This window comes from Myiozetetes cayanensis, unplaced genomic scaffold (assembly GCF_022539395.1).
Source record: "Myiozetetes cayanensis isolate MyiCay16 unplaced genomic scaffold, myiCay2020 scf21, whole genome shotgun sequence".
Classification (NCBI taxonomy): Eukaryota; Metazoa; Chordata; class Aves; order Passeriformes; family Tyrannidae; genus Myiozetetes; species Myiozetetes cayanensis.
The window spans coordinates 13,118,660-13,145,974 of record NW_026087423.1 but is presented as its reverse complement, the minus strand read 5'-3'; the positions used below and the strand labels follow the sequence as shown (position 1 = coordinate 13,145,974).

The 27,315-nt window shown below is 46.4% G+C and overlaps 2 protein-coding genes across 4 annotated transcripts; one reads left to right on the top strand and one right to left on the bottom strand.

Moving 5' to 3' along the window:
- Nucleotides 1-669: 669 nt before the first annotated feature.
- On the top strand, nt 670-10,895 carry PGAM5 (PGAM family member 5, mitochondrial serine/threonine protein phosphatase). 2 transcript variants are annotated; one of them, XM_050318078.1, is made up of 6 exons: nt 670-929; nt 3,652-3,830; nt 4,719-4,844; nt 5,290-5,378; nt 5,735-5,865; nt 7,714-10,895. In XM_050318078.1, the coding sequence occupies exons 1-6, from the start codon at nt 670-672 to the stop codon at nt 7,862-7,864; spliced, it is 936 nt and encodes a 311-aa protein (XP_050174035.1). In that variant the 3' UTR covers nt 7,865-10,895. The 2 variants fall into 2 exon arrangements, with proteins under 2 accessions (XP_050174035.1, XP_050174034.1); XM_050318077.1 differs by having other exon boundaries at nt 5,732-5,865.
- Nucleotides 9,880-27,116, bottom strand: ANKLE2 (ankyrin repeat and LEM domain containing 2). 2 transcript variants are annotated; one of them, XM_050318007.1, is made up of 13 exons: nt 27,003-27,116; nt 23,211-23,654; nt 22,735-22,926; nt 21,810-22,003; nt 20,744-20,932; nt 20,354-20,476; nt 19,983-20,049; nt 19,223-19,404; nt 17,710-17,816; nt 16,669-16,862; nt 15,073-15,730; nt 14,573-14,704; nt 9,880-12,872 (listed from the first exon to the last, which is right to left on the bottom strand). In XM_050318007.1, the coding sequence occupies exons 2-13, from the start codon at nt 23,641-23,643 to the stop codon at nt 12,635-12,637; spliced, it is 2,709 nt and encodes a 902-aa protein (XP_050173964.1). In that variant the 5' UTR covers nt 23,644-23,654; nt 27,003-27,116; the 3' UTR covers nt 9,880-12,634. The 2 variants fall into 2 exon arrangements, with proteins under 2 accessions (XP_050173964.1, XP_050173963.1); XM_050318006.1 differs by lacking the exon at nt 27,003-27,116 and adding an exon at nt 26,609-26,888.
- Nucleotides 27,117-27,315: the final 199 nt, after the last annotated feature.

Below are 27,315 nucleotides of genomic sequence, written 5' to 3'. Positions count from 1 at the left end.
GAAGCTCCAGGCTCATCATCATCTCTGTGACCCTCTGTGGGACCCTCTCGAGCAGCTCCTTACCTTTCCTGTGCTCAGGAGCCCAGAGCTGGACACAGTGGAACGGCTCAGGGATTGTAACTAAGATGGAGCTGGCAGGGCTGTGTTAGTGGCTGGACTCGATGATCTTACAGGTCTCTTCCAACCTGAAGGACTCTCTGACGCTCGCTTTACCCACGAAACCCGCACCCCGAGCGCTCACGGCGGCACCGCGGCGGGCAGGGCTGCAGGGGCTCCCCCGCCCAGCCCACCGGGCTCCCGGTGCCCCGGGAGATGGTTTTGGGGTGGAAAATGGTTTTGAACCGGGCAGGCAGGAGCAGTCCCTTCTCCCTCCCCTGAGCCCCCGCAGCCCCGTCCTGAGGGGGCCGCAGGTCCGGGGCACCGCGGCTGAGGGGAGAGGGGACCGGGCCGGGACCGTGAGGGTCCGTGGGGTCTATGGGGGTCCTTGAGGGTCTATAGGGATCCCTGAGGGTCTTTAGGGGTCTTTGGGGGTCTTTAGGGGTCCCTGGGGGTCTGTGCCGCCCCGTCGTCCCCGCTCGCAGAGGAATCTTGCCCCGCGCCGCGCTCCGTCCGGGGCGGGGCGGGCGGTGCGGGGCGTGCAGTGCGCTGAGGGGCCGCGGCCGCCCCGCCATGTCGCTCCGCCGTGCCCTGGCGCTCGCCGCCTGCGGGCTGGCGGGCGGCTCCGTCCTGCTCTCCGCCGTCGTCGTGGGCAAGCAGCCGGCCCGCGGGGCCGAGGGCGAGCCGCGCCCGCCGGGCTCCGCCGTGCCCGCCGCCTCCGCCGCGCCGCCCGGCTTGCTGCTGCTGCCGCCCGCCGCCTCCTGCCCGCCGGCCCCGGGGTGGATCGAGAGACCCGCCGGCAGCGGCGGATACTGGGACAGCAACTGGGACAGGTGGGCGCCGTGGGGGCCGTGCCCGCGGGGTCGGGGTGTCCCCGAGCAGCCCCGGCCCGGGGGACAGGGGCCAGGCGGGCCCCGGGACCGCTCGGGTGGGATTTCGGGGGTGAGTGCTCGGAGCAGAATGTCGCTGGAGTTCCTGGAGGGAATGCTGGAGTGCTCCGGAGGGACGTGCCAGCGCCGGGTTTTGTTGCAGGCAGCTCGGAGACTTTCCCCTGGGCAGGTACAGCCCTTTATTCTGATGCTGCCCAGTGTCGGGGTTGTGATGCTGTGAGCGCTGGGGAGAAGACGTGCGGGGGTTTTGTGTTTGTTTGTTTGTTTTTCCCGTTGCTCTGATCTGCAGCGAGGTTTCCCGGGTCGGTGGCAGTGCCCCTGTGGGTGCCAAGCGCTCTCAGGGGCTGGGCGTGCTCTGGGCCTGCTGCTCTCGAACCTGCCAGTTCCTGCGTTTAAATCCTGCTGAAGGGAATGGTGCTTTGAACCCGACTTAGTCGTGTCTTCAGTGCAGAAACTCATTCACACAAGGGTTAACTGCATTTTTTACCATTCTTTGATTAGAACGTGCAGATATCTGTTCTGAGCTTTGGCTCGTTTAGCTTCTGTCTGGTAGAATTATCTCCCTGGGGAGACTTATGTCAGGCTCCAGTTTAATCGTGGTAAATCCAAACTTAAGCACTAACAGATTTTTATTTTATAATGCATCCAGTTTTGGGTTTTGAGAGGCTACAGGATCAAATGGTCGTGTAAGTAGGGCTATGTACATCGCAGTGATAAAAATAAAACCTTTATTAAATAAGATTATATCTGGTTACACAGTTACACTGAGGGAGGTACTAAAGCTGCTTGTTTAACTGCAGCTCCAGGCCTTCCTGCTTTTGCTAAAAGGTTGATTTTCTTCAGGGATTCTCAGATTCTTTTTTTTTATTTTTAACCAAACCAGGAAGTAGAGGTTGTGCTGTAAGCAGCAGAGCTGTTGCAATTGCCTGAACAAGTACAGCAGATGATACTGTATGGTAGTCAGTGATAGTGCACAGTGTCACCTGCAAGTGTTAATATATTACCGCTGATCAATTTTAGTTTCTTCTGCTTGCTGTCTGCCAGTTGGTGTGCTGTGGCTTTGGCTGTCCCTGCTTGTATTCTCAGTTCTGATTTTTGGATGTTGTTGGCAGAAGCATTTAATGTGAAAAGTTGTTGAATGGTTTATAAATGCACAGGGCATCTGATGTTGACAGTCAAGTCTTGAGCAGATGACCAGGTGTTACACTGTTCTTAGCACCTGATGGCTTTCCAAGTGTGAAACAGAGGAGTGCAGGTATTTTGCATGCCAGACTGTTGGTGTGCCCCTTGCACAGGGATTGTGCAGCTCAGTTCGTGGAGAAGTCTAGATACAGGTTTCATTCATGTGAAAAACTTTATTTCAGCCATCAGATGAGTTATTCCCTTTGCTGCTTTACAAATGTGCTTGAATTTATTTTAAACCTTTTTTTTGTTGTTTTCCTAATGTATCTTTCCAGCAGTATAGTTTCCACTGAATCAAAAGAAGTATCCTGTGAAATAGGAATGGAATGTCTTCTTATTGGACTATTGTTTCATTTTTAATGCCTTGCTGAACTTTAACAGCTTAAGAAATGTGTTGAGCCTCACTGTTTAATGGAAATCGTGTGTTCACTACAGGAAAATGGAGGCAGCAGGGCTTTTCAAAGCCAGTCTTGCTGAGACCTGTACAAATAGGCACGGGAAGCTGCAATTTTCTATGATTAAATTACTTTGTCTCAAACTGAATGAAAGTTTTATTTTTGATTTTAAAAAAAATCTGTCAACGAATCAACAAGTTTAAAGGAAGAAGTGAAGTCTGGTAGGAATTAAACGAACTAACTGGTTTCCAGGTATGAGATCAAGGGAAAGATTTACACTCTGAGGTGGAGAACGTAGCAGAAGGATTTGTATTGGTGGGAAAAGGATCAGTGCAGGGAGGGGCCCAGGCCAGTCTGGGGGAGATTTGGACAGGGATGGTGGTGATGGTGCAGTGTGGGTGTCAGTGCCACTCATTGAGACCCCAGGGGAGACAGGGGAAGATCCTCCTGTCCTCAGAGGAGCCAGGTCAGCTGTCTGGGGGATGTGCAGAAAGGGCTGCTGGTGTGCACTGTGACAAGGGCAGGAGAGATGACAGTGGCATGAGGGGAAAGAGGAATGAAAAGGATGAAAGGATAAGTACACACTCCAGGCTGACAGATGAAGTTACTGGAGAGACCTGACGTGACCTGGTTTAAGGCAGAAGGTAATTCTCAGTGTGCACTGCAGAAGGTTGGAGTCTTTCGAGGATATTTTGGGGGGATGGTTTTTTTAGTCATTTGGTGTAAATGAGATTGATAAAGTGCAAATTTTCTGAGTGTTATCACAGGTCATTTTAGATATGGAGCACTTTCTTTCCTTTATGATCAGTCAACACCTTTTCCTCTTTTCCTGGGTATCCCTTCTGGTTAGTTTTTCTTGTCACAAACTCTGCTGTCAGGTTACACCTTTTAACCTATGAAATTAACTTTTTTTTAATGCAGGCTTTTATTTATACCTCTCATATAAAGGTTTGTGATACAAATGGCTAAATTGTCAGTGTTAGTGCTTCATTTATAAGTGGAAATAAGGCAAGGATATCTGTGTGTAAAATTCCTCTGTCTTTTAGTCTCCCCTACCTGAAAACATCGTTTTAAATGTGTTTGTTTAGACGTGAACCACTGGCTCTTATCAACCTCAAAAAGAAAAATGACGAAACCGGGGAAGAAGAACTCTCCTCTCGCTTGGATCACTGCAAAGCCAAAGCCACCAGGCACATTTTCCTCATCCGTCACTCCCAGTATAATCTGGATGGCCGGGCTGACAAAGACAGGACTCTGACCCCACTCGGTAGGTGTCACTCCCAGCGTCGGACCTGGGAGGGTTTTATAATCCAACACATTTCACTTTTGTTGCTGTCACTGTTTCTGGGAGTGCTGCTGATCAGTGAGTTGAAAGGAGGATAACCTCTGTCTGTGTTAATTCACTGATCCTGTCAGTAGGTCTCAAATGCTAATTGGTATTACTTTTAGTCGTGTACTTTAAAAGCAGTGGATGGTTTTTTGATTATATATATGCCAACAGTGTTCTGAGAGGGCGAAGAATTGTTTCTCTGGTGGTTTCTTCCTCCCAAACCTTAATTACCGGTGTGCAAACGGGAGTGAAAGGCTAATGTGAGGCCTCAGGTGCCATCTTAAACTGGTAACAAAGTTTAATCTTAATCCTGTCTCATCCTGTGCCTTAAGTAAATTAATTAACCTGTCTGTTGTCTTTTCACCTGGGGATGGATGGAGCCTTTCCTGAGGCTGAGGTGCCGTGACCTCTGGGGCTGGTGCTGATGAGCTGTCAGGCCTGAGAGGGTGTGTTTGACACAGTCACTCTGTGCTCCCAGCAGCTGGCTTGGCTCAGCACTGCCTTCTGTTGGCAGTGACTTCCTTGGGATGGGGCTGGCAGGGATATGGAAGATTTCAGTGAAAGTTGATCAATAACTTTTGATTTTTTTTTTCCTAATTAAAAAAGCAAACAATTTTTTGGTGCCAATGGAAGTACGACTTGAAATCCAGCCAATAAGCTTGGTCTGAGGAAGCAGTGACTCTGGTAAAAATTCTTTCCAGTTGCTTTTTGAAAGGAAGAACCCTGACATCGATGGAGACCTTTCATGTCTGCTGGACACCTTTTTTATGGTTTGTGTGGGACATGAGAGGGTCACCAATTTATGTAATAAATATCCTTTTTAAGGTCGAGAGCAGGCTGAGCTGACTGGACACAGGCTGGCAAGCTTGGGATTAAAATTTGATCAGATTATCCACTCCTCCATGACCAGAGCAACTGAAACAACTGAAATTATAAGCAAACATCTCCCAGGTAAGACACTTCCCTTAATTTCTCATTGTCTTCTGAGCCTTAAAACTGCTTCCAGTAAAATTCTAAGCTTGTCTTTAAGGTTGAGATGTTATTGAGCCATTTTCCAGCCCTGTGTGAATATGTCTGTAATAAAGAAACCTACAACTGTAATTCTGCTTGTTTCCAGTATCTCTTTAAAAGAGTACGTGTTTTCAGAGGGCAGCAGTCTGGGAAGACTCAGCTTGCTGTGCCAGGCTGGTTTGGCTGTTCTCAGCTGAAATAAACTTTGTCTTGCTGATGGCAAAATAGTTGTGTTGGAGAGATGGACTAAAATGGACTTCAGGGTGGAGAGGAAGCCTCCCTGGAAGAAAGACTATGAAAAATGCATTGACTGTAGAGTTGTGGGGCTGTTTGTAGTGGCATGTAAAGTAACAGCTCCTTTCTCAATGTGTATTTGATGTTTCAGGAGTCAAAAAAATTAGTACTGATCTGCTGAGAGAGGGAGCCCCTATAGAACCAGACCCTCCAGTCTCCCACTGGAAACCAGAAGCTGTGGTAACTGTTTCTTTGGACTTTGTTGTTGTTGTTGTTTATGGTTTTTTTCAGCATACTCTGTATGGACAGTAGCAATAACTTGCAGTGTCTGAGCTGATGTTTTTTATCACAGACTTAAGTTAACTGCATGCTCTTCTGCTGCCCAGTAAGTGCAGAGAAGAGTTAAAATGCCTCCAGTCCCCAAATGTGTGGGTTCAGGTGGTGTGCCCCGTAAGGGAGAGCTCTGGAGAAGGGGGAGGCCCTGGTGGCAGAGCAGGGTGCCCTGAGCTGTGCCCTGGGCTGTGCCCTGAGCTGTGTGTGACTCTGCCCTCGCTGCCCTGAGCTGTGTGTGACTCTGCCCTCGCTGCCTCCAGCAGTATTACGAAGATGGAGCTCGGATCGAGGCAGCTTTCCGGAACTTCATTCACCGAGCGGATGCCAAGCAGGAGGAGGACAGCTACGAGATCTTCGTGTGCCACGCCAACGTCATCCGCTACATCGTGTGCAGGTGGGAGCTGGGGGGTGGCAGGGCCAGCTCTGCCTCACAAGGGTGGCTTTATTCAGGTGCTGGTGGGTTGTGGCACCGCTGAGATAGGAGATTGTTGGTTTGGCTTGTTTGAAGGGATTGGAGATCGGTGCCTGCATTGTGAGCAGCAGGATACATTTGCAGATACAAGATACACTTGAATTTAGAACAATTTCATTCTAACTCTAAAGCAAAAAATGACTAAATTGGTGAGATTTAACTTTTTGGTACATCTGAACAGTTACTGTAATACCTTGTGCTTCTGCTTCCATAAACCTGAGGACACTGCCCGTGGGGACTGTTGGAAAAGACAACAACTAGAGCATCTGACTGATGTGTCTCCTTGAGGTGACATGAATTTGATCTTACACAATGAAAGATTGATTTAGTTTGGGGAATTCTTTACTAATGGAGATTTTGGAGTTATGTTCAAGTTGCATTAGTGTGTTTTTGCAGTAACATCCAGTATTGGATTAAGGGGAGAGTGGAGCTTTCCGATAACATCAGGGTTGTTCATGAAGGAGAAAACAGTTCTGGATCCTTGCCTGTCTCTGTGTCCAGCCAGCTGAGTCTGTTTTATTCCTCTTCCCTCTCAACAAAGCACTGTCTGTAGGATAATTTGTCGCGAGCAGGACAGATGTGATTAAACTTTAATCTGATCAATACCTACAACAATTTCAGTTAGCTTTATTAGCTGAGCTAGTTAAGTGCTAGCCTGTCTGCTCCCTGGGCTGCTTTAGAGCTCTCCAAAATTGCTGTACTTAAAATTATTGATCAGGTAAACAGAATATTCTTTCCTGTGCCAAAAAATATCATGTTGCTCTTACTGAGGCTTTTTCTGAAACACTTATGTACCTTTTCTCTTTGCTGTTCCTTCCCTCTTCATTTTAACTCTTCTGTGCCTCCTACTCCAGGCTGTCTGATAGCACAGCTGAACATGATCCATGTTCCATTCCCTTGGAATCTTAGCTTGGCTCTAGCTGGTGTTTAATTTCTTGGGCTTTCTAAGAGACTGTCATAAGAGCCCAAAGCCAGTTATTGCTCAGTATCTGAGGCAAAAGGTGTTTGAGGCAGCAGGGTGTTCCTTCCAGCTGTTCAGTGCAATGGATGGAGCTCCTGGGGCTGAGTTAGGACTTTGAGAACAGCAGGGGTCCAGCTGTCACGCTGGGTTTCTGTGGAAGGCACAAGGTGCTGTTTCTTGCCCCTTACAGGGAATGATGCAGCTGATGGAAAGGGGTTTGGTGAGCTTGTTCCACAGACCCGTGGAGGCCCCTGGAGTGGCCCTGTGTGTGTGCTCTGGTTGTGTCACCTGCCCGTGTCGGTGACACGGTGTGTGACAAGCACTGGCTGCTGACGTGGCCACCACGCCTGGGCTCTGTGCAGGCGGCCCTGGGGGTGCTGAGCCAGCTCCACCCGCCCCAACCTGCACAGGAGCTATGGCACAGGAGCTGTGGTGCTGCAGCTGCCCCAGGGACAGCCTGGACTGTGCTCTGCACTCTCCTGTTTGTGCTGAGGTCGCTCAGAGCGCTCCCGGCAACCTCCTCCATTTGAGCTCCTGCCTTCTGTCTGCCCAAATTAATCCTGTCAGCAGTAATCACACCCATCTGCTGGACTCTGCTTATCAGAGGGCACTGCTGGCCCCAGTCCAGGTACCAGTGCTGTGGTTTTATCAGTTCCACAAGAAGAGGATTTTTCTGAGGCTGGCTGGGAGCACTGGCATGGAAACCGCAGAATGCCCAACCATTTTTTTTTTCCTTTCCCCCCTCTTGTGGGGCCGAGGGTGATGCTGTGCAGCCATGTTCGTGTAATTATCTGTGTGTTCTTCCCCAGGGCGCTGCAGTTCCCCCCAGAAGGCTGGCTGCGCTTGTCTCTCAACAACGGCAGCATCACCCACCTGGTGATCCGCCCCAACGGGAGGGTGGCCCTGCGAACGCTGGGGGACACAGGCTTCATGCCCCCTGACAAAATCACTCGCACCTGAAGGAGCAGGAAGGATGGCTGTCCAGGAGCTGCCTCAGCCTCTTTGCACTAGCACGTTCTGCCACAGTACCACTAGAGTTTTTGTTACCTTGGGGTGTGATGCTGTCTTAAAATGTCCTTTAGCCCCTTGCCTCCTTCATATTCATATCTGCCTTTCAGTCCAGAAAAGAAGAAACCTTTGTAAGCCTGAAGCTGTCCAGTCCTTAAGTGTTCCCCAGAACTCAAAGCTGAGCTGTGGAATACTGAGATTGAATGTCTGCTCAGCAGTTGCAAGAGCACTGACTTCTTCCCCACCCTGCCGTGAATTCCTCTAACCAAAGCTTGCTCCTGTGGATATTTTTCTTGTGCAGGAAAGTGATTGGTGTGGGAGCAGCCTCGTGTCTCACTGCAGCTAAAACAAAAGATGAGCCAGCTTGTCACAGCTCCTGCAGAAGTGACAAACAGGGTATTCTGCTGTTCAAAGGACAAAGGGATAAAGCTTCAGTTTTGTAAGCTGTTAAGTGTGTATATTTATGTTGTGTCATTGTTTTCTGCCCCCAAAAAGCCCATGTAAACTGTGCCTGGAGGTTACGAGCATAAAGCAGAGGGTAAAAACCCCATTTGCCTCAGAGCTGTGGTGCTAGATTTAACTGCTGCTTATATTAAGTGTTCTGCCATCCTCAGGATGTCCTTGAAGGTACTCTGGACAATATTTTTCAGTTTTGTAAAGCCTTTAACTTATACCATGGTCTGGGAAAGTCTGTAGAGATGAGTCTGTAGCAGTAAGATGGAAGGAAAGCAGCAATCTTCTGAAAGTGCTTTCAGTTGCTAACTGAGTGCTCTCTCCCGCTGATTTGTGTTTGTTGGTACCTGACAGCAGAGAAATGGCCCCCTGAGTTGCAGGAGTGGTGCTGCAGGTCCCAGGGGCTGCAGGGGTGCCCGGGGGTCCGTGGGGTGGCATCTCTGGGCCGATGTGTGGGACAGGCCTGGGGCAGAAAGTGCCTCCTTCCCCCAGCTCTGACACTGCTGAGGGGAGGGCTCAGCACCATTCCCGTTTAAGGCTGTTTGCTGGGCACCTGCACCCCTGGAGTAACCTGGCTCAGTTGAAAGCTGCAGTCTGGGAAATGTCACTGTGTGCACAGTCTGCCTTGGGGACAGCAAACACAACTCAGTGTCTGCCAGGTTCTCTCACCAATCAGGGTGTTGGGCAGAGCTGTGTGGAGCATAATGGGGGCACACAACCTCTGGAGCCAGGGTTTAAGGGCTGGTTTGATCCCACACTGCTACAGCAGGACAAGGTTGGGGAACTGTGGGGAACACACCGTGATTGCTGTGTAGTGCAGGGGGTGGGGGCAAGAGGAACCATCATGACGTATCTCTCATTGATGCAATGAGAATAATTTATCAGTTTTTGTCTATGAACTTTTTAAAAGTTTTGAATAAAATACTTGGTCTGTCTGTCTTTCCTTCTCTTCAGCCGAGTGGCTGCATGAGCAGCTGCAGCAGGTGGGGCCGGAGCTGCACAGGGACTGTCCCACACTGCTGAGGGCAACACTCCATCTCCCAGCTTTGTCCTTCCAGCTCCAACCATCTGAAATGTGCACTGGGATAGGAGCCAGCACAGGGCTGTGTCACCCCACGTGGAACAGGAGCACCAACACCAGTAAGGTGCACATGCTGGGTGTTTTTATCTGTGTGTACACACATACTCTCTCACACCCCCTCTGTCAGGTTCTTGGTGGGCACCCAGAAGACACACAACACTCTGCACAAGGACAGAAATTAACGAGTTTTGGTGCCAGTTAAGGTGGAGGGGAAAGGATGAAACTTACTTAAATACGTATTTTTTCCCAAATTCTGAGCTCCTGTCTCTTCAGCACTGCAAGGCAGTCCTTGTAAGTCTCTGGGGGTGCAGTGCAGTGTCACTGTGCACACACACAGATGCAGGTACTTGTTGAGCGAGGCCTGGCCCAGCCAGCGAGTCACCCAGGTATCAGCGCAGCTCCTGCTCCCCCTGCCCCACACACTGCACACAGGTGCCACTTCCAGCTGTTTTTTAATAGAAAGTGGGGTGGTTCTGCATTTTTAACATGACACTTTTTGCTAATTAAAAAAAAAAACAACCAACAAAAAACACAACTCATCTTTTGCACCTTTAAAAGTGAACTTTTGGCCAAGAAAACACAATTCAAGCACTATCACTCTGATTTAAAGTGTCTCCACAGGCTCAGTGTTGAAGGGCTTTCTTCACAATCACAAATGATCCCATCACTACAAAAATTGCTATTTTTGTCACAGCTGAAGTAACACATGGTTAGAAAAATGAGCTCTGCAGTACCACTGGACTAATGCACATTATAGAACACAGTTAAAAAAAATACTCTCGAGAGAACCAAACCAAAATTACAAAGTGAAAGGGACGGGTGGGGGTGTGGAGGTGTCTGGCTACACGTACATACAGGTGACATACAGGTCAATATTAAAAAAATGAAATAAAGCGTAACCACAGTAAAAAGGCCAAAGAACTAGAGTGTTAGTACTGGTCTCCTGGCTCAGGAACAGACTCTCAGTGAAAGGGTGATGCTGCTCAAAGGAACCAGTATGGAAAAGAGCAGCTGCCCCCACAGCAACTTACCCCTCAGTCTGGCTGGAACAGGGTGTGTGCTGAGGCCTTTCTCCAGAATGACAAAGACTTTTAACTTATTAATGTTAAATTATTTTAAAAAACCCAAACCAACCAACCAACTGCCCCCAAAAAAACCCCAAACAAACCCTAAACCTCTCAAGGTAAAACTGTAGTTATGTGGGACCATAAAAACTTTGAGACCATGGAGCTTGCAGCATCAAGAAAACAGATTAAAAAAAAATACCATCAACAAAAAAAACCTGTATAAAAGTAAGTCAGTTAATGTACTTGGTAACAGCAGGTCATCTTTGTGAGTTTTTTTTTTGTTTTGCTTTTTTTGAAAATGTCTCTTAAAGCATGACACCCACCCAAGCCCCTGCTTGGTGTGTGGAATATGACTGAATGAGAGGCATTTCTGTAAAGTAGCTCTTTCTAATGTCCAGCTCAATGGAACTAGGCTTAATTTTAACAAGAGAGCAAAATAAGCTTTTTTTTTTTTTTTTTTTAAAGAAGAATTTCTAGAAGAGGAGTCTCTCCCCCAGTGGAGAGCTATCGCACCAGATAATCAAACTTAGAGACATAAAAAGACATCCTGTTCAGAAAGCCCAGAGAAAAACTGTGTTTTATCTGCCCAGAGTAAGTGGATGCCACTTTTTTTTTTTTTCCAACTTCTAAAAGAACAAAAATTTAATTAAAAAAATATATTACAAAAGGCACTACTGAACTTGCCAAAGCATTAAGTGCAGTGTTGTAGTTTGTCCTACGGAGGGTGCACGGTTTGTGTAGGGAACAGTCACTGCCGTGTGAGCGGGGCTGACTCGCCCTGGCACTGGTGGGACTGGGCTGACCCCTCCTGCCTCCCACTGCTGTCTTTAGGCCTGGAGCACTTCCCTGGCAGCTCCACGGTGCTTCCTCACGGCCTGTGTGGCACCAACACTCCTGATCCATCCCTTCCTACCGGCACAGCCGTGCCAGAGCCTCCCCTTCTCTCCACATTTATGTTGTTAACAATAGATTTTTTTTTTTTTTTTTTTTTTTTTTTACCTCAGAGCTCTGTTTCTGGAAGCCTTTCATGCAACATTACAGCCACGAGGCTTGATATGGAAATCTCTGCAGTTTTGAGAAGCTTTCTTCACTCCCAGCGTTGCGCTGTCCAAACAAGTCATTCTTACAGCAGGCTGGAGAATAAAACTATCGACTGCTGTAACAAAAACTCATTACCATGTCAAGGCTGGAGACACACTAAAAGCTTAGATTTCAAGAAAAGTATTTTTAGTCCTCGTCTCTCTTAGCAGTTGGGAAATAAGGAGCCGCCTCATGGGCCACTGGCTACCACACTAATATATTACAAACTAGACCATTAAGGTATCTTGCTGGTAAATTTGCTGAGATTATTGCTCGTGTGCTTTTGTGCAATAACTATTAAAATCTGCTAATGCTAAAAGCTTTTGTGGGGGGAAAAAATCAGCTAGTTTTTATGTTTGTTTTTTTTTTTTTTTCCTTAATCTTCACTCTACCACTGAAAGGAATCCCAGCAGTTTGACAGCACTGGGGAGATCCCGGTGTCGGTAACAACACGTACAGTGGACACACAGGTGAGTGTGTGGGGAGCAACTGCCCAGCCCAGGCTGCTGGTTGGACACTGCTTATGCACAGGGTTCCACAGCCCCATTCCCTACTAGGAAGAATTCCTTGCATTACCCAGGCAGGTTTTGGCCTTTTTGCTCTCAGGGCTACCCCTGCAAGCAGGAGAACATTTCCCTTCCTGCCATCCCTTTCCTCTCCTGAGGTTCTGTTTGTTGATGATGTTTTTCCTCGCCTGTTCAAGGTAAAGAAAGGAGCAGAGGGCCGTGTGTTCATTACAATAACAGTAACTAGTGCTGGCAAATTCCACCATTGCTAAGGGAGGGCTCAGCTCACCGTGTTAGTGGCAACAAGGGTTAATTTGTAGCTACTGGACAACTGCACTGTCACGAACTTCTTGCACGTCACCAGTAATGATCTATCTCGTGTATGGCATTAAGACATATATTCCATTTTTTTTAAACATACAGCTGTCCTCAACTGAGGAGAAATAAATAGCCGAGTACAAACCTCATGTCACTTCAGTAACAGTGTAGTTTTTTCCTGCAGTGGAGCAGAGGGATCCCAGGTGCAGTGGCAGGCTCAGAGGGCGGGGGGCTCTGCCCGGTGGCGCGGTTGGAGCAGGGCCGGGGGCACCCAGGCCGGGCTGTAGCGCCCGGGACTGCCCGGCTCTGCAGGGAAGGGGCTGCCACTGCCGTGTCTGCCGGGACTCCCTGCCAGGGGACTGCTCCTCCCGGAGCTGGGAGTCACCGAAGCACTTGGAAGGCCAGCAGGGGTGGTTTGGGAGCGGAATTTCACCTTCAGAGCTGGACTGGGCCAACTGCAAGAAAGAAAAAGCGATTTTGGATTTTTTAAAGGAGGCTGAAGTAAGGAGAGCAGCACTTTAACTCACTATATAGTCAGACTTTTTCTTAGTAAGAACCAGAATTTAAAATTTCTCTGAAAGCAGACCAAAATATCTTTGTTAAATTAAAAACTCTTTTCTGTGCAAACCTTTCCTTTTTTCTCTAAATTTTATCTTAAGCAAGGCAGAGTGACCAAAGGCTGTTTCCAGCATCTGTTCTTTCTTTTATATGTGACATATATGACTCATCTTAAGATGTGCCACTTAAGAGCCACTACAGAAAATATGCTCCAGGTACAAATATTTGGTAAGATTTCAATACACCCACGCCCAACTGTAACCGATCCACACTCACCCAGCTTATTTAAAACCCTTTGAAAATCATTTCCCTCTGACAGACCTGCTGGTATCTGCATTGTTAGGCCTGATTTTTGCAGCCAAAATCCCACATCCCTAAACTCCAAGGGATGGAGTTTTGTTTCTTTTGGCAGAGGCAGCACTGCAAAATGAAGGAGGTGACAGAGTAGACCTTGGCATTGTCGAAGAACTGCACGAATTTACTCACCTGACAGAGCAGGGATTACACCCAAAACCTCAGCTACATTTTAGCAGAACAACTTGCCCCTTTCAGACAGTGGAATAAGAATGTGAGCAGCCTGACAATCAGATTGTTTCTTTCAAAAAATTAGTCAAAAGATGCTGGCCCTATTTCAGTGCCCTGTTTGGAATACAGAGACTAAAGGAAAGTGCTTTCTTTCCCAGTTCTTAGCACGGGACAGCATCTCCCCTTCCACTCACCATCTGCACTCCCTCCAGCCTTCTCACACATTGCTTCAACCTTTTCCACAACATTCCTCTTGCCCCAGTCTCTGCTACCTTAACACAGCTGCACTTCCCACCTCCTACTCTGAATTTTGTGGCCAATAAAACCAGTCAGTTATATTTTTAAAACAAGCAGAATTCCACACATTTAAGGAAGCTGAAAGGAACAAGAGAAAAATCAACTCAGTACAGGTCACTAGATGCTTTCTGTTCCTGCCCCCTTTCCAACTGGTGTGTGGCACTGGATCAGCTTCTTGTTCTCCAAGAACTTTATAATAACTGTGCATAAACTGTTGTCTGTCTAAGCAAGGGACTCCTCAGTGTTCTGGCCAATGTCTGTCACAATGGAAATAAATCTCTATGTCAGTAAAATTACCACAGGGAGCCACTTGTGTGAAAAGCTGTCACTTTGGGTCCTCAAAACCATCAATATTAAAAATAAAACATAAAAACAGCATAACATGTCTTCAGGCCTCCCAACAGAGGCAGCCTGTGTCCATTATTTGTGTGGCAAAACATGACATTCTCTCAAAAAGCTTAACACACACCATCCTTCACACAAACAATTCCTTTGGACTGGGGTAATAAAGGTTAAAAATAAAATCAGTAATAAAAAGATGCCTTAAGATATTAAATTCACCTTAATATCACTCTGCACAAGCTCAGTACTGCAAAGCAAGACAAGTTCCTGCACTGCATCCACAACAGGGATGAGTTACCAACCAACAGCACAACTACTGCTTATGGACAGACACGAGCCAAAAAGGCTGGTGATTAATTTCAGAAACACAGTTAACACAGTCCAGTATTCAGAACAAGGCTCTGGGAGCATTTGACTGCATGTGCAGCAATACCTTTGCCTGTCAGAGGAGGAGTAGGACTGCACTGCGAGCTTCCACTTGGAAATCATGGGGTATTTCTGGGCATCGATCTCTGCTGCTTCCAGAGCTGCCAGCACATCACCATCCAGCTTCGAGGGCTGCTCCCTGCAACAGACACACAACTGCATGGAAAGACAGCTGTGCATTGCTTAGGCAATAAAAACCCCAATTCCAAACACTTTGCAAACAGATTACTGTGCTCCTCTACAAACACAGCTCCCCCATGAATCTGTCCAGCAGCCCCCCAGGAATTCTGTAATTACACAGAAGTCTCAGAATAAACTGCTCTTCCTCCTTCTGCTCTATGTTCAGGCTTCTGTACAAGCACTGGGGCCCTGTCAGATGACTGTTCAAAGCTGACTGCAATCAGTGGTGTTTAGTGTCACATCACCTCAACCTTTCAAAAGTTATCTTGTTTTTGCAAACAGAAACCCAAGGAAAAATAAAGTGTTCAAAATTAGGACAATTCTTACCCAAGCAGGAATAACATAGAATTGTCATTTGTGGGTAAAGCCTTCGAGGGAAACTTCTGGGAAGAAAGTTCTTGACGCTGTTGTGCCTCCTTAGTCAGAATCCCAGACTGCCTGGACAGCCTCTCCTTTTCTAAGGGCGTTTTGTGTTCTGTCCTTAACTTGGCCTCTCCAGATTTTCCTGTAACACCTGGCTCAGAAGAACTCGCCAGTGACACTGCAGAGCAGGCCTTGTCCAGAACCCCCTCCTTCTCAGTTTTCTCCGTGATTTTATGAGATTCTCCCACAAGCTCCTGTTCCTGGAAGGACAGGCTCTCAAACTCGGGGGTTAAATCAGAGACGGGCGATGCGGGACGTTCCTCCCCGCCGCGCCTCCCGTGGCTGATGATCCTGTCGGTGCCCACGGGGCTGCAGAACCCGTTCCTGCTGGGAGCAGCCGCCTTGTGGCCGTGGGGGGCCGTGGGCAGGATGTTCGCTGCCCGCCCCACGGCCAGGATGTCGTCGATGCTGTCGTCGATGCCGGGCTCCCGCGGCACCAGCGGGGGGCTGAAGTTCCGCGCCGCGTTCTGCCGGTTTTTGATTTCCTCCAAGCTCATGTCATCGTCATCCTCGTCCAGAAACGCCCCCACCGAAATGGAGTTGCAGGACTTTTTGCTCTTCCCTGTCAGCAATTAAGAGCAACACATAAAAGGGCTTTCAACTGAGCATTGAGTAAATAAACTGGGAGCAAATACCCAATTTTTATGCCCTATTCTATCTCCTGAAGGCCTAATTTTATTTATGTAAAGACAGCATGAACTAACCTGACTAAAGCTACAAATGCAAAATGACAACATCGTTGCTGTGTATTTTTTGCAAACAACCTTTCCTATCCTAGTCATTTGAGAACTGCATTTCCTGCACCCCCCACTTCAACCATTAACCAGCAACAAAGGACAAGGTCAGGATAAAGCAGAATAGGGCAGGGAAATGTTACTAATACAGAACAGCCTAAGTTTTCATCTCCTCCAAAGCACAAAGCCTTGTGACTAGTCCAGTGACCACCCCCAGGGTCTTAGGCCAGGTTTATCCCAGCACCAGAGCCCTTCTGGAAAGGGAGGAAGGAGCACAAAGATTTGGGACAAGTGTTGGCTTCCATGAGCACGTGGCAAGTAGTGGTCTAAGATGGTATAAAAGCTTTCCTGGATTCTGCTCTTTGTCTTTCATCCTCAACTGTAAAGAATTATTCTTTTATTGTCAAAGGTTATTTATTCTGTCCCTGTGGATTACAAAATTCTGTACTTTGGGATGAATTCCCAAATGCTCTGAGTGAAAAGATACTGAAGACAGAGGTTTGCTTATAGGGATTTCATTTGGGGGCTATAATCAAATAAAGCACTTCATATGAGAGATTAAGAACATCTAATAAAGCCTGTTGTACTTCTCTTACACTCACAGTGTCGTTGGCTACTTTTCCAACACTATAATCAGATTGTTTGGATAACAGATTAATAATAGCAACCACAAGAGGTGAATAGACTTCCCCTGGGCACCGAGCTTTTTCTCTCCCTCTTGTCCCTTGGCACCACCTGTTGTTTGCAGCATTTGCCCTTTGCTTACCCGAGGGCTGGGGTGTTTTATATCTGTTGCAGGTTTCATTTTCCCCTGTCTCCTGCTGAGCCTTTTCGCTCATTTCACGATGACTCAGGTACTCTTCTAATTTTCGCAGCCCCTCCTGGGAAGACAGATCAACAAAACAGCCCAGAAATTCCCAGTATTCAACCCACGGGAACCCCAGTTCATGAGCTAACTCCCTGCAATAAATAAAATAAAACGGATCATTTGTGGAGACAGAAACAGCAGTTTGACAATAACTTTTCTGATCACATTCTATCAGCTACAAACAGGAGCACAAACGTGCAATGACCCAACACAGTTCTGCACCAACCAACAGGCTGCAAAAGCACAGAACATCCTCAGCAAACAAAGTATCCTCTCATTCGTTCTAGAGTATTTTTTAAATTTAATCTACTATTTTACAGTTTGCAGCACAAACACTGCCACCTTTAAGCTGACTGTATCCAGACATCAGATAGCAATGACCAAATTTGAATGACACTGCATTCAGCACCTTGTTGTATTTGGGAATGGGAAGGTAGGAAGAAGCAAGGGTTTATTTTAAAGAATGAAATCTAGTCAGCTTTTAACAAGGTATATTTTTTCCATATGTTGCTGATAGAAGGTGTTTTAACAGCAAGGACCCCCCTCCCCCAGCTTTTATAAAGCAGCACATTTGTATTAGGATCTTTTCATTCTGCTCCCTTTTAACAATCCCTCCTTTTCCCAGAACAAGCAGGCTGTGTGTAATTTTACATCTTCTGAAATATTAGGCAAGTCAACATTTGAGAAAACATTCCACATATACCATCAATAACAGTTCAATTATCTCTACTGCCAAAGTTAAGGAAGCCAGGTCTCACATGTTAGCTATTGTGTTTACACAGAAGTGCAGTAAAAACCCAACTACAATATACTTCATTAAATATTTCTGCAGTAACTTCTGCCCCAACACACTGTTCAGTAAGAACTGTACTCTCAGCACAGTCGTTTGCTTTTAATTGCTCTATTATTAATTTTTTATACTGATAGTCTTTTAGATACCTTCCAACTCTTTCAACACCCCTCTCCAGATCAGATTTCCTGACATTGTGAAAGAAGCCAGCTCTCTCTCGAGGTGGAGTTTTCCAAAGCCTGCGAAATTCTTCAGCCTTGAAAAAACAGAAAGAAATTAAAAAACTAACCCCCCACCACAGGAAGCAACTCAGTCCTGGCTAAATATCTCCCTATAGGTCTAGAAGACATTCAGTTGTTTGCTGTCCACAGGCAAAGAACTCAAGTTCTGCCACAGGCATTGCTCAGCTCCAGTGATGAAGGATAAAGCTGCTCCTCCCAGTATTGCTCAACTCTCATCTCCCAACTGCTCATTACAGGAGAGGGACCATAACGTGCCATCACCTGAAAATCAACTGTACAGACACCAGGCCTGCCTGGTTTAATTTGTCTGCAGCAGGAAACAGAAGTGTCCTGTAATTTTGCCATGTCACTATAATTTTATTTAATTACAAATGCTCTCCTGGTCACTGGTTTCTAGGATGCAAAGGGGATATTTTTATATGCACAGAATCACTACAATTACTAGAATATATTCTTGCTGTTGATTTTGAAGTTTGAATGCCTCAAGGGAATTTTTTTGTGCAATCCCACACTTTCTGACTTTATATGAAAAAAATCACAACGATGACTAAGAATTACATTCAGACATTAAAAATATCTGTCAGCAATCAAAATGATGAACTGTTTACACCCTAAAGTAATACTTCTCAGAGTATAAATGGTATTTAAATTTCTGTCAGTTGAACAGAAAAATGATCATTTAGAACAAAAAACATTAAGTGTCTTGGTACAACCCAGTCTTGAAACATTCAAGCATCAGATGACACAAAGCCCTCCATGGTATTTATTCACCATTTCTAAAGCTGTCGTATTTCCAGCACATTCCTATTAGACAAATGAGTCAAAGAAACACCTATAACTTCATAATATCCTTAGCAGGTATCTAAGTATTCCTCCTGAAAACTAAAGCCTTTGTTTTTCTACTATACAACCAGTACCTTTCCAAAACCATCCCAACACCTACTACTTGGTCATCAGTTTTTCCACCTAGAAAATACATAAATGTTAATTCAACAAGGAGAGGTGATAAACTGCTTCTAACATCCAGTGGCAATTTCTAGAAATCAAAAACACAGTTCAGATTTTTCAGCCTGATTCACAGCTGCTTTGAAAGGCTTTGCTCCATGTTAGAAAGTTACAGTAATTAATTATCTGTAAGACATGAAAGGTTTGACAAAGGTGTTCTTTGAATAATTCCAGGAGGAAGAAGAAAACTTTCTTTTGACTGAACTTCCATTCTTCTTCTTTACCCCACATTCTGTTTTCAGCAATAAAAAAATATTTACAGGTTTGTGTGCTTCTCCAACACACAATCTCCTCAAGAAGAGCCACAATCTGCACCAGGAGCAAGTTACACCACCCTGTGCAGGATCTTCTAATGGTTCTTCATTCATAAAGAGGAAAAAACAGGCATTGGAGTGATGCAAAGTTCTCTCCTTACCTTTGAGGGGCTCATGGGGCCTGCAAAAGCTCTTATGGACAACACTGGATCTTTGGGGCTGCCAGGGTATTTAAATAAAGTCCTCTGGGGACCATCATCCGTCTGATCCGGTGACCACGGCGCTCCGATGACAGGAGCTGAGGAATTGTCTTCTGCTCTCAACAGGGGCACATAGTATCGGCCTGAAACAAATGACACAAACCTTCCTTAAGAAGTTTATGTTACATCAGCCTGCTGCTGCTTCCTGGGGTATCAATGCACCCAGACACTTACCCATCTGACTTTATCTCATTAGTAAATTCAGTTGTAATTCAAACTCAGTAATTCAGGATTTATTGCCTGCTTACAGATGGTGCTCGAGCAAGGATACACAGAGCCCTGCCCTCAGGATCCTCAACAAATCACAAAACCTCCTTTTGCAGCCCCCTGCACACACACGTGATGAGACAGAGGAAGTCCTGAGTCCAAGAAGTGTGAGAGATCCCTCCCCTGCCCTGCTCAGGGCTTTGTTTGCTGCAGACTGAGCGCTCTGCTCGCTGCATGAGGGCCATGCCCTGGGTACAGAGCTGAGATCCCGTGATCCACACACGGAGAGTTCTCACCACAGCACTTAAACACAGGGAGTTTCTGTTCCTGCTCAGTTTGAGTTTCCTTTGGTACAGCAGCACCATTCAGGAACTGCTCCAGAAAACCCAGAGAACAGAACAGAGCAAAGAGCCAGAATCCACATCTGACACAGCACAACGCTCTGCATACACACCTTTCAAGTACTCTCTCAGCTTTTCTTTCAATTCTGCAGATTTATTCTTGCTTCTTTCACAAACTACCTGTTAATACAATGGCAGTTGTTAGTCAAGCAGAAGACCTTCAACAGTCACAGTACTGGCCTCTACCCATTTCTTACTTTCAATTCATAGAACATCAAACCATCTACATCTATAAAATCTAAAACTTTTCCACAGATACAGTCAACATAAAATACTTCTAATGTTATCAAAAAATTACACTTTATTCATAACACAAGCACCTTACTACAAGCCTTCTATCTACAGCACTCACTAAATGTTGAACATGAAAAATATTGATTAGGCATAAAACTTTTGGCTTTGCTGAGGACATGGAGAGACTTACTTCTGCTGGAGTTTGATCATATTTGTTTCTTGGATTTTTCACAATAGCTGGGTGTGAGGTAAGCACGTTAACAACATCCAAATTCCCAAACTTGCAGGCAAAATGCAGTGGAGTATCAAATCCCTGCAGTGGGAAAAATTCATATGCATTTAGAAAGATGATAAGGTCAATACCACACATTTGACTTTGAAACTGGGAAAATTAAATAAAGGTCCTGACTAATTATCCAGGCTCTTGATAAACTCTTCTGCAGAATAATGATTATTAAGACCCACAAAATTAATGAATAGCTCATTTTGCCACAAGTGTCCCCTTCTGTCTTTCCATCTCACTTACACATCCTTAACACCCTCCATTCCTATGACAACCAGGTCACCATCCAGATCTCACCATTTTATCTGGTGTGTTGAGGTAAAGGTCAACAATGTATTGGATGCGATTCTTCAGCATGGCCTCGTTATCGTCCGGGTACATGAGCCTCATAAACTCGGGATTTTCCAAAGTGTCCAGCAGTAACTGGCAGATCCCAGGTTGATTCTCCTTGGCAGCAACATGCATGACATTGTACCTACACCCTTCCTGGAAAAAAAAACCACCACCATTAGGATGACCCAAAATCCAACCAGCTCTCTTACAGCCATGCACGTAACTCATTTCACTGCCAAAATACAAAGGTTCCCACACTGAGTCTTATACCAATATTTTTGTAAAGACTAATGCACCTCTACACCCACATTATTCTCATAATTAATTCAATTATACTCAGCTATAGTCTTTTTCTACATGTAGGGCAAAACTGTGGCAAAGAAGATATATTTAGACATGTACAATAAAAGGAGATAGGAAGTTGAGTGTGTGAAAAGAGCAAGAGACTGTGTATATATACACACACATATAAATAATTCAGCTGTACTTTGTTGTATTACACAAAAATGTTAACAGCTTCCCAAAGCTGGTCTGACAGAAGGCATTTGTTAGGCAAGATTGTCAGTGTTTGTTAAATGGTATCTTATACATGGTTTTGAAATTTAATAGTGGTGCTGATGTAAGCAGTGCTGTAGGAACAACTCATTACAGCCTGGGCCCTAATCTTTAACAATCAGTCTATTTTTAAAAAGATTGCAATTATTTGGAGGAGATCAATACTATATGAAGACAAGACCATTCTTTCACTGCTGAATAAAACTACCCTTCACCTGCAGAACTGCACACAGTGCCTTTAGCTCTTCTGGAGCAAAGAGAACTCCATCGTGGGTGACTTACACAGCACAAGCAACTGCCTGGCTTCTCTTCATTTCCAGCTACTATCAACAAACACTGAGAAACCTTGCACTGGTAGAGACAAGATCTCCTGAAGGAAAGGTAGGAAACATTCCTTCCAGCTCTGCTATCAGGCCCCAAAAGCCACATCCCTAAACAGGAATATGGATGTTCCTATTTTGTTGAGTTTTTTCACCTGTACCACCGTTGGATTGTCTCCTGACCCGATCAGATAGCGAGGGTTACTCCAGATCAGCTCTGAAAACGTTGCTGTGTCTCCCTTCTCCACAGCTTTCCGAAGTTTAGCCGTGAGATCCTGAGTCCGTGGACTTTTATAGCTGTTGGCTCTCTCCTTGTTGGCAGTTTCAGTTTCAGGGGAGCACAAGCCATCTGCCAAACACAAATCATTTGTTTCGAGATACATTCTTTGCAGTGATCACTGTTTTCAGACCCAGGCCATGAAAACAAGCTTTTAATCTAAACTACATACTAATTTTGCATCTTTAATGTACAGGAGTAAGAAACAGAGGACAATAACAAGACGTTTAAATACCCCAGTAGTTAGTAATAGGGAGGCAGAGGAAAATGATTAATCACCTTATAAAAACTGTTTCAGGCTTTAATAGGGACTGGTAAGTTCTATAATTACCAGTCTACTCCCATCCAAACTTAAAAGCAAAATTCAGCAAGAGGTAACAATTGCTTCTGCAGTTCTGTGACTCCTGGATCCCTTTAATCTAGCAAATGGGAACACTGGGAAGTATGATGAGTGCTTACCATTTTACTTCTGAACTTATAAATATATCTAACAATTAAGTATAGTTTTAATATACTGTGAGGTTTTATCAGTGTCTTATTAAACCTGAAAGTCCTGAAGTCCATGAGTAAAAAAAAATCCTAACAAATATGACCCACATTTCAGCTTTAGAAGAGTAGCAATGTTTTCTTCATTTTAAACAATTTAATTCAATTTTAAACAACTTCAGCTTATTAAGGTGCTTCACTCTCTGAGTTTTTCCCATTATTAGTATATTGGTAGTGCAGTTCTTGCTTCTTCTCTTACCAGAAAAATGAACAGACTATATCACATCTACCGTAGAGAGATGAACCTCCTCACTTACCTCTGTTAAATGATCCCATTTTCACTGGTGACAAACATAGGGAGGACTTGCTGGGAGATGGGAAATAATCACAGATTCCTTTAGCAAATTTCTCAGCATCTTCTCTGTTAGTAAAAGCCTTAAAACGGGAACCCTTAATCATCTTAACAGCTTGGAGAGCTTCCTTTTTATCTTCATAAACATGTACTCTCTCTGCAACAAAGAACAACCAAAGTTACACTACTTCAATAATCTCAGATTTGATCCTAGAAACAGGTTACAAAATTCTCAGATTATCCTTCCAGTAGGAACTACTATGGCAGAACACCTGGGATGCCTTAACCGTGTTTCTGTGTCTCAGAAGATCAAATAAATACTGTCAGCAATGCTTACAATACTAATGCAGTGGTGTTCATATCCCCTGCTATACAAAAGAAGTCTATTTAGACATGCCTGTAAAATGCTTATCACTGGAAATAAGGGAAATGAGTATTTACCATTCCTTGCCAGTATGTCATCATAAACGGGGCAAACACCGTAGAACAGTGGGGGATCTCGGGACGGTGTCTGAGCACTGCTCTGTGAATCAGCACTTCCTGCTGCACAGGCTGGAGCTGAGCAGTTCACGTGTGTCACAGCATCTTCTTCTGGAGGGTTCACACCCACACAGTACCCAAAGTCTGTCTCCTCAGCAGCACCCCCGTGGCCGTTGTGATTCCCTGCCGGGACGTTCCCAGCAGCCTCCTGTGGCAGAGCAGATCCCGTGTCCTGCAGTGCTCCCTGCTGCTCCAACAACGCCTGGGCCAACTTCTTCTCAAAAATAAACCTCGTAGTTGCAGTGATGGGGCCGCATTTCAGTCCTGCTCTCACGATCTCTTCTCTGAGCTCATCGGGGCCAAGCTTCTTCAGTTGGGACAGTATTGAATCCATTGTTATTTCACCTGCAGGGAAGGCAAAAATACAGCAGAGAAACTGTAAAAAATATCACAACGTTTCTTCTGCTATTTAAAAGCTGTATTAAAGCCAAGGAAAAAAGGGTCTCCCAACAACATCTCTGATTTTTATGAGATTCTCACAGTGCAGAGAAGACAAAATACTTTTCAATTCAAGGCATTAAAAACATTTTTAAGCTATCAGACCTATACCAAGTTCTAGTTAACGGTACAGCCTACAGCTTATCCTCACTTGTCCTTTTCAAATTTCTTCTGGAGTGAGAATTCAATCCAGAATAATATTTGATTCCTGCCAAGAAAGGCACAACCTGTGTGTGTGATGCAATACAAGGACACGGCAACCAGTCAGCCCCAGGAAGAGGGGCAGCACCAACTGCTAAAAGCAGAGCACTATTTCCATTATTTCCTGAAGAATTTCTACCTGACTAAAGCTTAAGGCATAAGCACGATAGAGCAACCAGGGGAGGCTTTCTCTGGCCATGATGCAAGGCTGGAATTATGTGCACAGCACGTTGTTTCCCAGGCCCTGTTTTGAGAGCAAACAGCCAGAAGACAAAAACAACTGATCTTTTCAGATCTCCCTCTCCAACAACAAGCAGAAACTGGCAGAAATTCTCCCTTTCTAAAGGAAAATCCTTCTCTCTGCTATGACAAGATGAGTCTCCCTGCTCGCTCCCCTCCATGTAACCCACACTGACAGCTTCTGCACTGGTCAGTGAGGAGATACTGTGACCAACACAACACCAACACAAATGCCTTGCTGTGAAAACCACAACTGAAGGAAACACTGTGAAAATATATTTAATGCCAGACTTACGCAGACTTTCAATTATTACAACTTGACAGTCCTGTGAGTTTGAGGGTTGCTTCCCTTGAGGGCTCTTTCCTTAGAGTTTTTTCTTTTTTATGACTGTCTGATTTTGAATGTCTGTGGTTAGAGAACATACCTCTGTCCCTGAATATTTCAAATATGAACTGGAACCTTGCTGAAACTTCGGGAAATGAGAGTATTTGTGCTTAACAAACCCACCACACTGCAGCAAAGCCACAGCTGGTGCTGCTGAGCTACATCCCCAAAGGATTCCAGTTCCCTGGCGACTCCTGAGCCTCCAAGCAACCCCATTGTTTCTGACTGGGCCACAGGATTGCAAAGACAGATGCAAAAGATCTTCTCACTTGTCTTCAATTCTTAATTGTCTGTTTTTTAAAATAAATGTGGTGCCATTGTTTTAATCCAGGAATAAAATGCAGCCCTCAGGTCAGTCAAAATAATATAAAAATTTGCCATTCTAAGGATTTTCTTTTTGAGACTGCATAACTGAAAAACACAGTAAAGAAGAAAACTCAGACATGAGGAAGTTTATTGCAAAATCAACTCAATGAAAACCCTTTAAAGAGCCAACATAATGTCTTGAAGAATTAACTCAGAAAGGTTCCTATTTTTAGGTTTCAGAACTAGCACAATCATTCTGCAGAAGAGCAGACCTGTACATATATATAATTCATGTATGGAGAATAGGCAGGAACACACAAAAATCCTTCCTCCTGCTTTGTGGTTAAGCAAAAAAAAAGTGTTGGGAAGGAGTGAATTCTCTGGTTTCTTATGTTTTGATAGAACTTGGCACCTAAAATTTAATGCTCAAAATTTGCTTTCTCATTATGTAAAAGCAAGTATTTGTGTGCCCATTACAACTCTGGCACAACTAAGCCAAAGCAAAATGACAAAGCAGACCAACAGTGAAGAAATCAATCTTTGGTTTAAGATCTACTGTTAGGATTAAGAATTTTCTACAATAAGCTTACTGTGGAGACAGGAAAAACGTTGTTGGAATGACAACACAGAACTCCCACGAAATCTGTGTTTGACAGTAAGATTTCAGCTACCCTGGGTATTCATTGATTTTTACCTGCATCACCTATTCTGATCTGTCCAAATCAGAAGGTGTGACTTGCAAACCTGAGAAACAGCAGCTGCCTGTTTTAAGGTAATCCTTCAACTGTTTGCTATAAGCAGGTGCAAAAGGGGATTATTTGAACCTTAAAATGTATTTTATGTAACTACGAATGATCCAGAGTAGAGCCAGCACTGACGCAGCTCCCTCTTGCAGTTCAGCACACAAGCCCGTGCAAGTTACCTTTACAAATAGGAATAACTGCTCTAACAACCGCATGTTTGAGGGCTCTTCCAAAGCAATCAAAACCTGGAAGAATGGGTGGGAACTGTATTTTCTCTTGTGTCACTGCATCACCATGAAACAAGCACAATCTGTTTCCAAAAAGAATTAAGACTAGTCCCACGGCAGAATGAACGACTGACTTTTAAGGATGGCAGCATTATTGTACTCTACTACTCATTAAATCCTTCGATAAATTAGTAACGTCAGAAAACACCGAGGGTTTTTTTGTTTGTCCTTAGAGGCAGGAATCGAGAGTCACATCCTGTCTTTGGCTGTATCGGGATTTGTACGTGGCAGCACAACCGTGGCCATGCCACGGGCTGGGTGTTCTGTCTGTACTGCCAAATTAGCCAGCAGCGGTTCCGAACTACGCGGCTCAAAGAGAACTGCAAAACAAACTCGGAACAAGCCACGGGAAAACAGGAAAGGGGGAGGAAATAAGAGCAACTTGGGATGAAAGAGAAAGGCGTGCCGATGTGCAGCGCTGGGGAGGGCAGGCGGGGGACGCGGCAGCGGCGGCAGCCGCCGCCACAAAGCGGAGCGGGGCGGCGGGGCCGGGCCCGGCGGGGACCGCGGGAGGTGCAGCGGCACCGGGAGGCGGGAAAGGCCGCGGGAAGGGAAGGGCCAGAAGGGAAAGGCCGCGGGAAGGGAAGGGCGGCGGGAAGGGAAGGGAAGGACCGCGCGGCCTCCGCGGGCGGTGCCCGGTGCCGGCCCTCCCGCGGGCCGAGGGGCCGCGCCACCCCCGCCCTGCCCCGAGTGTCTCACCTGGGCGGGCCCCGCTGCAGCGCCGGCTCCCCGCGGCGGCGGAGGGAGCGGGGCAGGCGGCGGGAGCCGGGCGGGGCGCGATGGCCGCCGCTCGGCGGCCGCCCGGCCTCCTGTCCCGCAGCCGCAGCAGCCAGCCCACGGCGCCGATGACGGCGCAGGCGGCCAGGAGCTCCCAGCACGGCCATCGGCCCCAGCCGGCTCCCCACAGCGAGCCCCAGCCGCCGGCGGCCCCCGCCCAGCGCTCCATGCCCGGCCCGCGGCCCCGGGCGCGGCCGGTACCGCCGGTACCTCCGCGGCCTCGCGGCTTCCGCCTCCCCGCCCCGCGCCCCCCCCGCGGGCCCCGCGGCGGCTCCGCCCGGCGCTGACGAGGCCCGGCCGCCTCCTCGGGCCTCACCGGGACAGCGGGAAGGGCCCTGGAGAGGCGAGGCGAGCGCGGCGCGGCTGCTCCGGCGGGACAGGCGGGGCTCCCAGCGGCGCTGGGCCTGGCGGGCACGGCCCGAACTGCAGCCGCTCGTCCCTCGGCAGCGAACGGCCGGGCACAGGCACTCCCAAAGGCCTCCTGAGAAAGGAAGGCTCAGCACAAGCATTAAGCTCGAAACGCCGCCCTAGTCCCCGATAAGGCGGCAGAGATGGAAAGCCATTAAGAAGGAAACCTCTAATGCAGAAGGAAAGCAGCTCCTTCGCAGATAAGAACTGGCCACCCCTCA

Coding starts and splice junctions, on each gene's coding strand:
- PGAM5 (XM_050318077.1), top strand. CDS start 670: ATGTCGCTCCGCCGTGCCCTGGCGCTCGCCGCCTGCGGGCTGGCGGGC. Junction 4,845..5,289: donor TATAAGCAAACATCTCCCAG/GTAAGACACTTC, acceptor TTGATGTTTCAG/GAGTCAAAAAAATTAGTACT. Junction 5,866..7,713: donor ATCCGCTACATCGTGTGCAG/GTGGGAGCTGGG, acceptor GTTCTTCCCCAG/GGCGCTGCAGTTCCCCCCAG.
- ANKLE2 (XM_050318006.1), bottom strand. CDS start 26,855: ATGGAGCGCTGGGCGGGGGCCGCCGGCGGCTGGGGCTCGCTGTGGGGA. Junction 19,405..19,982: donor GCTGAGAGAGTACTTGAAAG/GTGTGTATGCAG, acceptor CATTTGTTTCAG/GCCGATACTATGTGCCCCTG. Junction 17,817..19,222: donor GCCCCATGAGCCCCTCAAAG/GTAAGGAGAGAA, acceptor TGTTTTTTCAAG/GCTGAAGAATTTCGCAGGCT.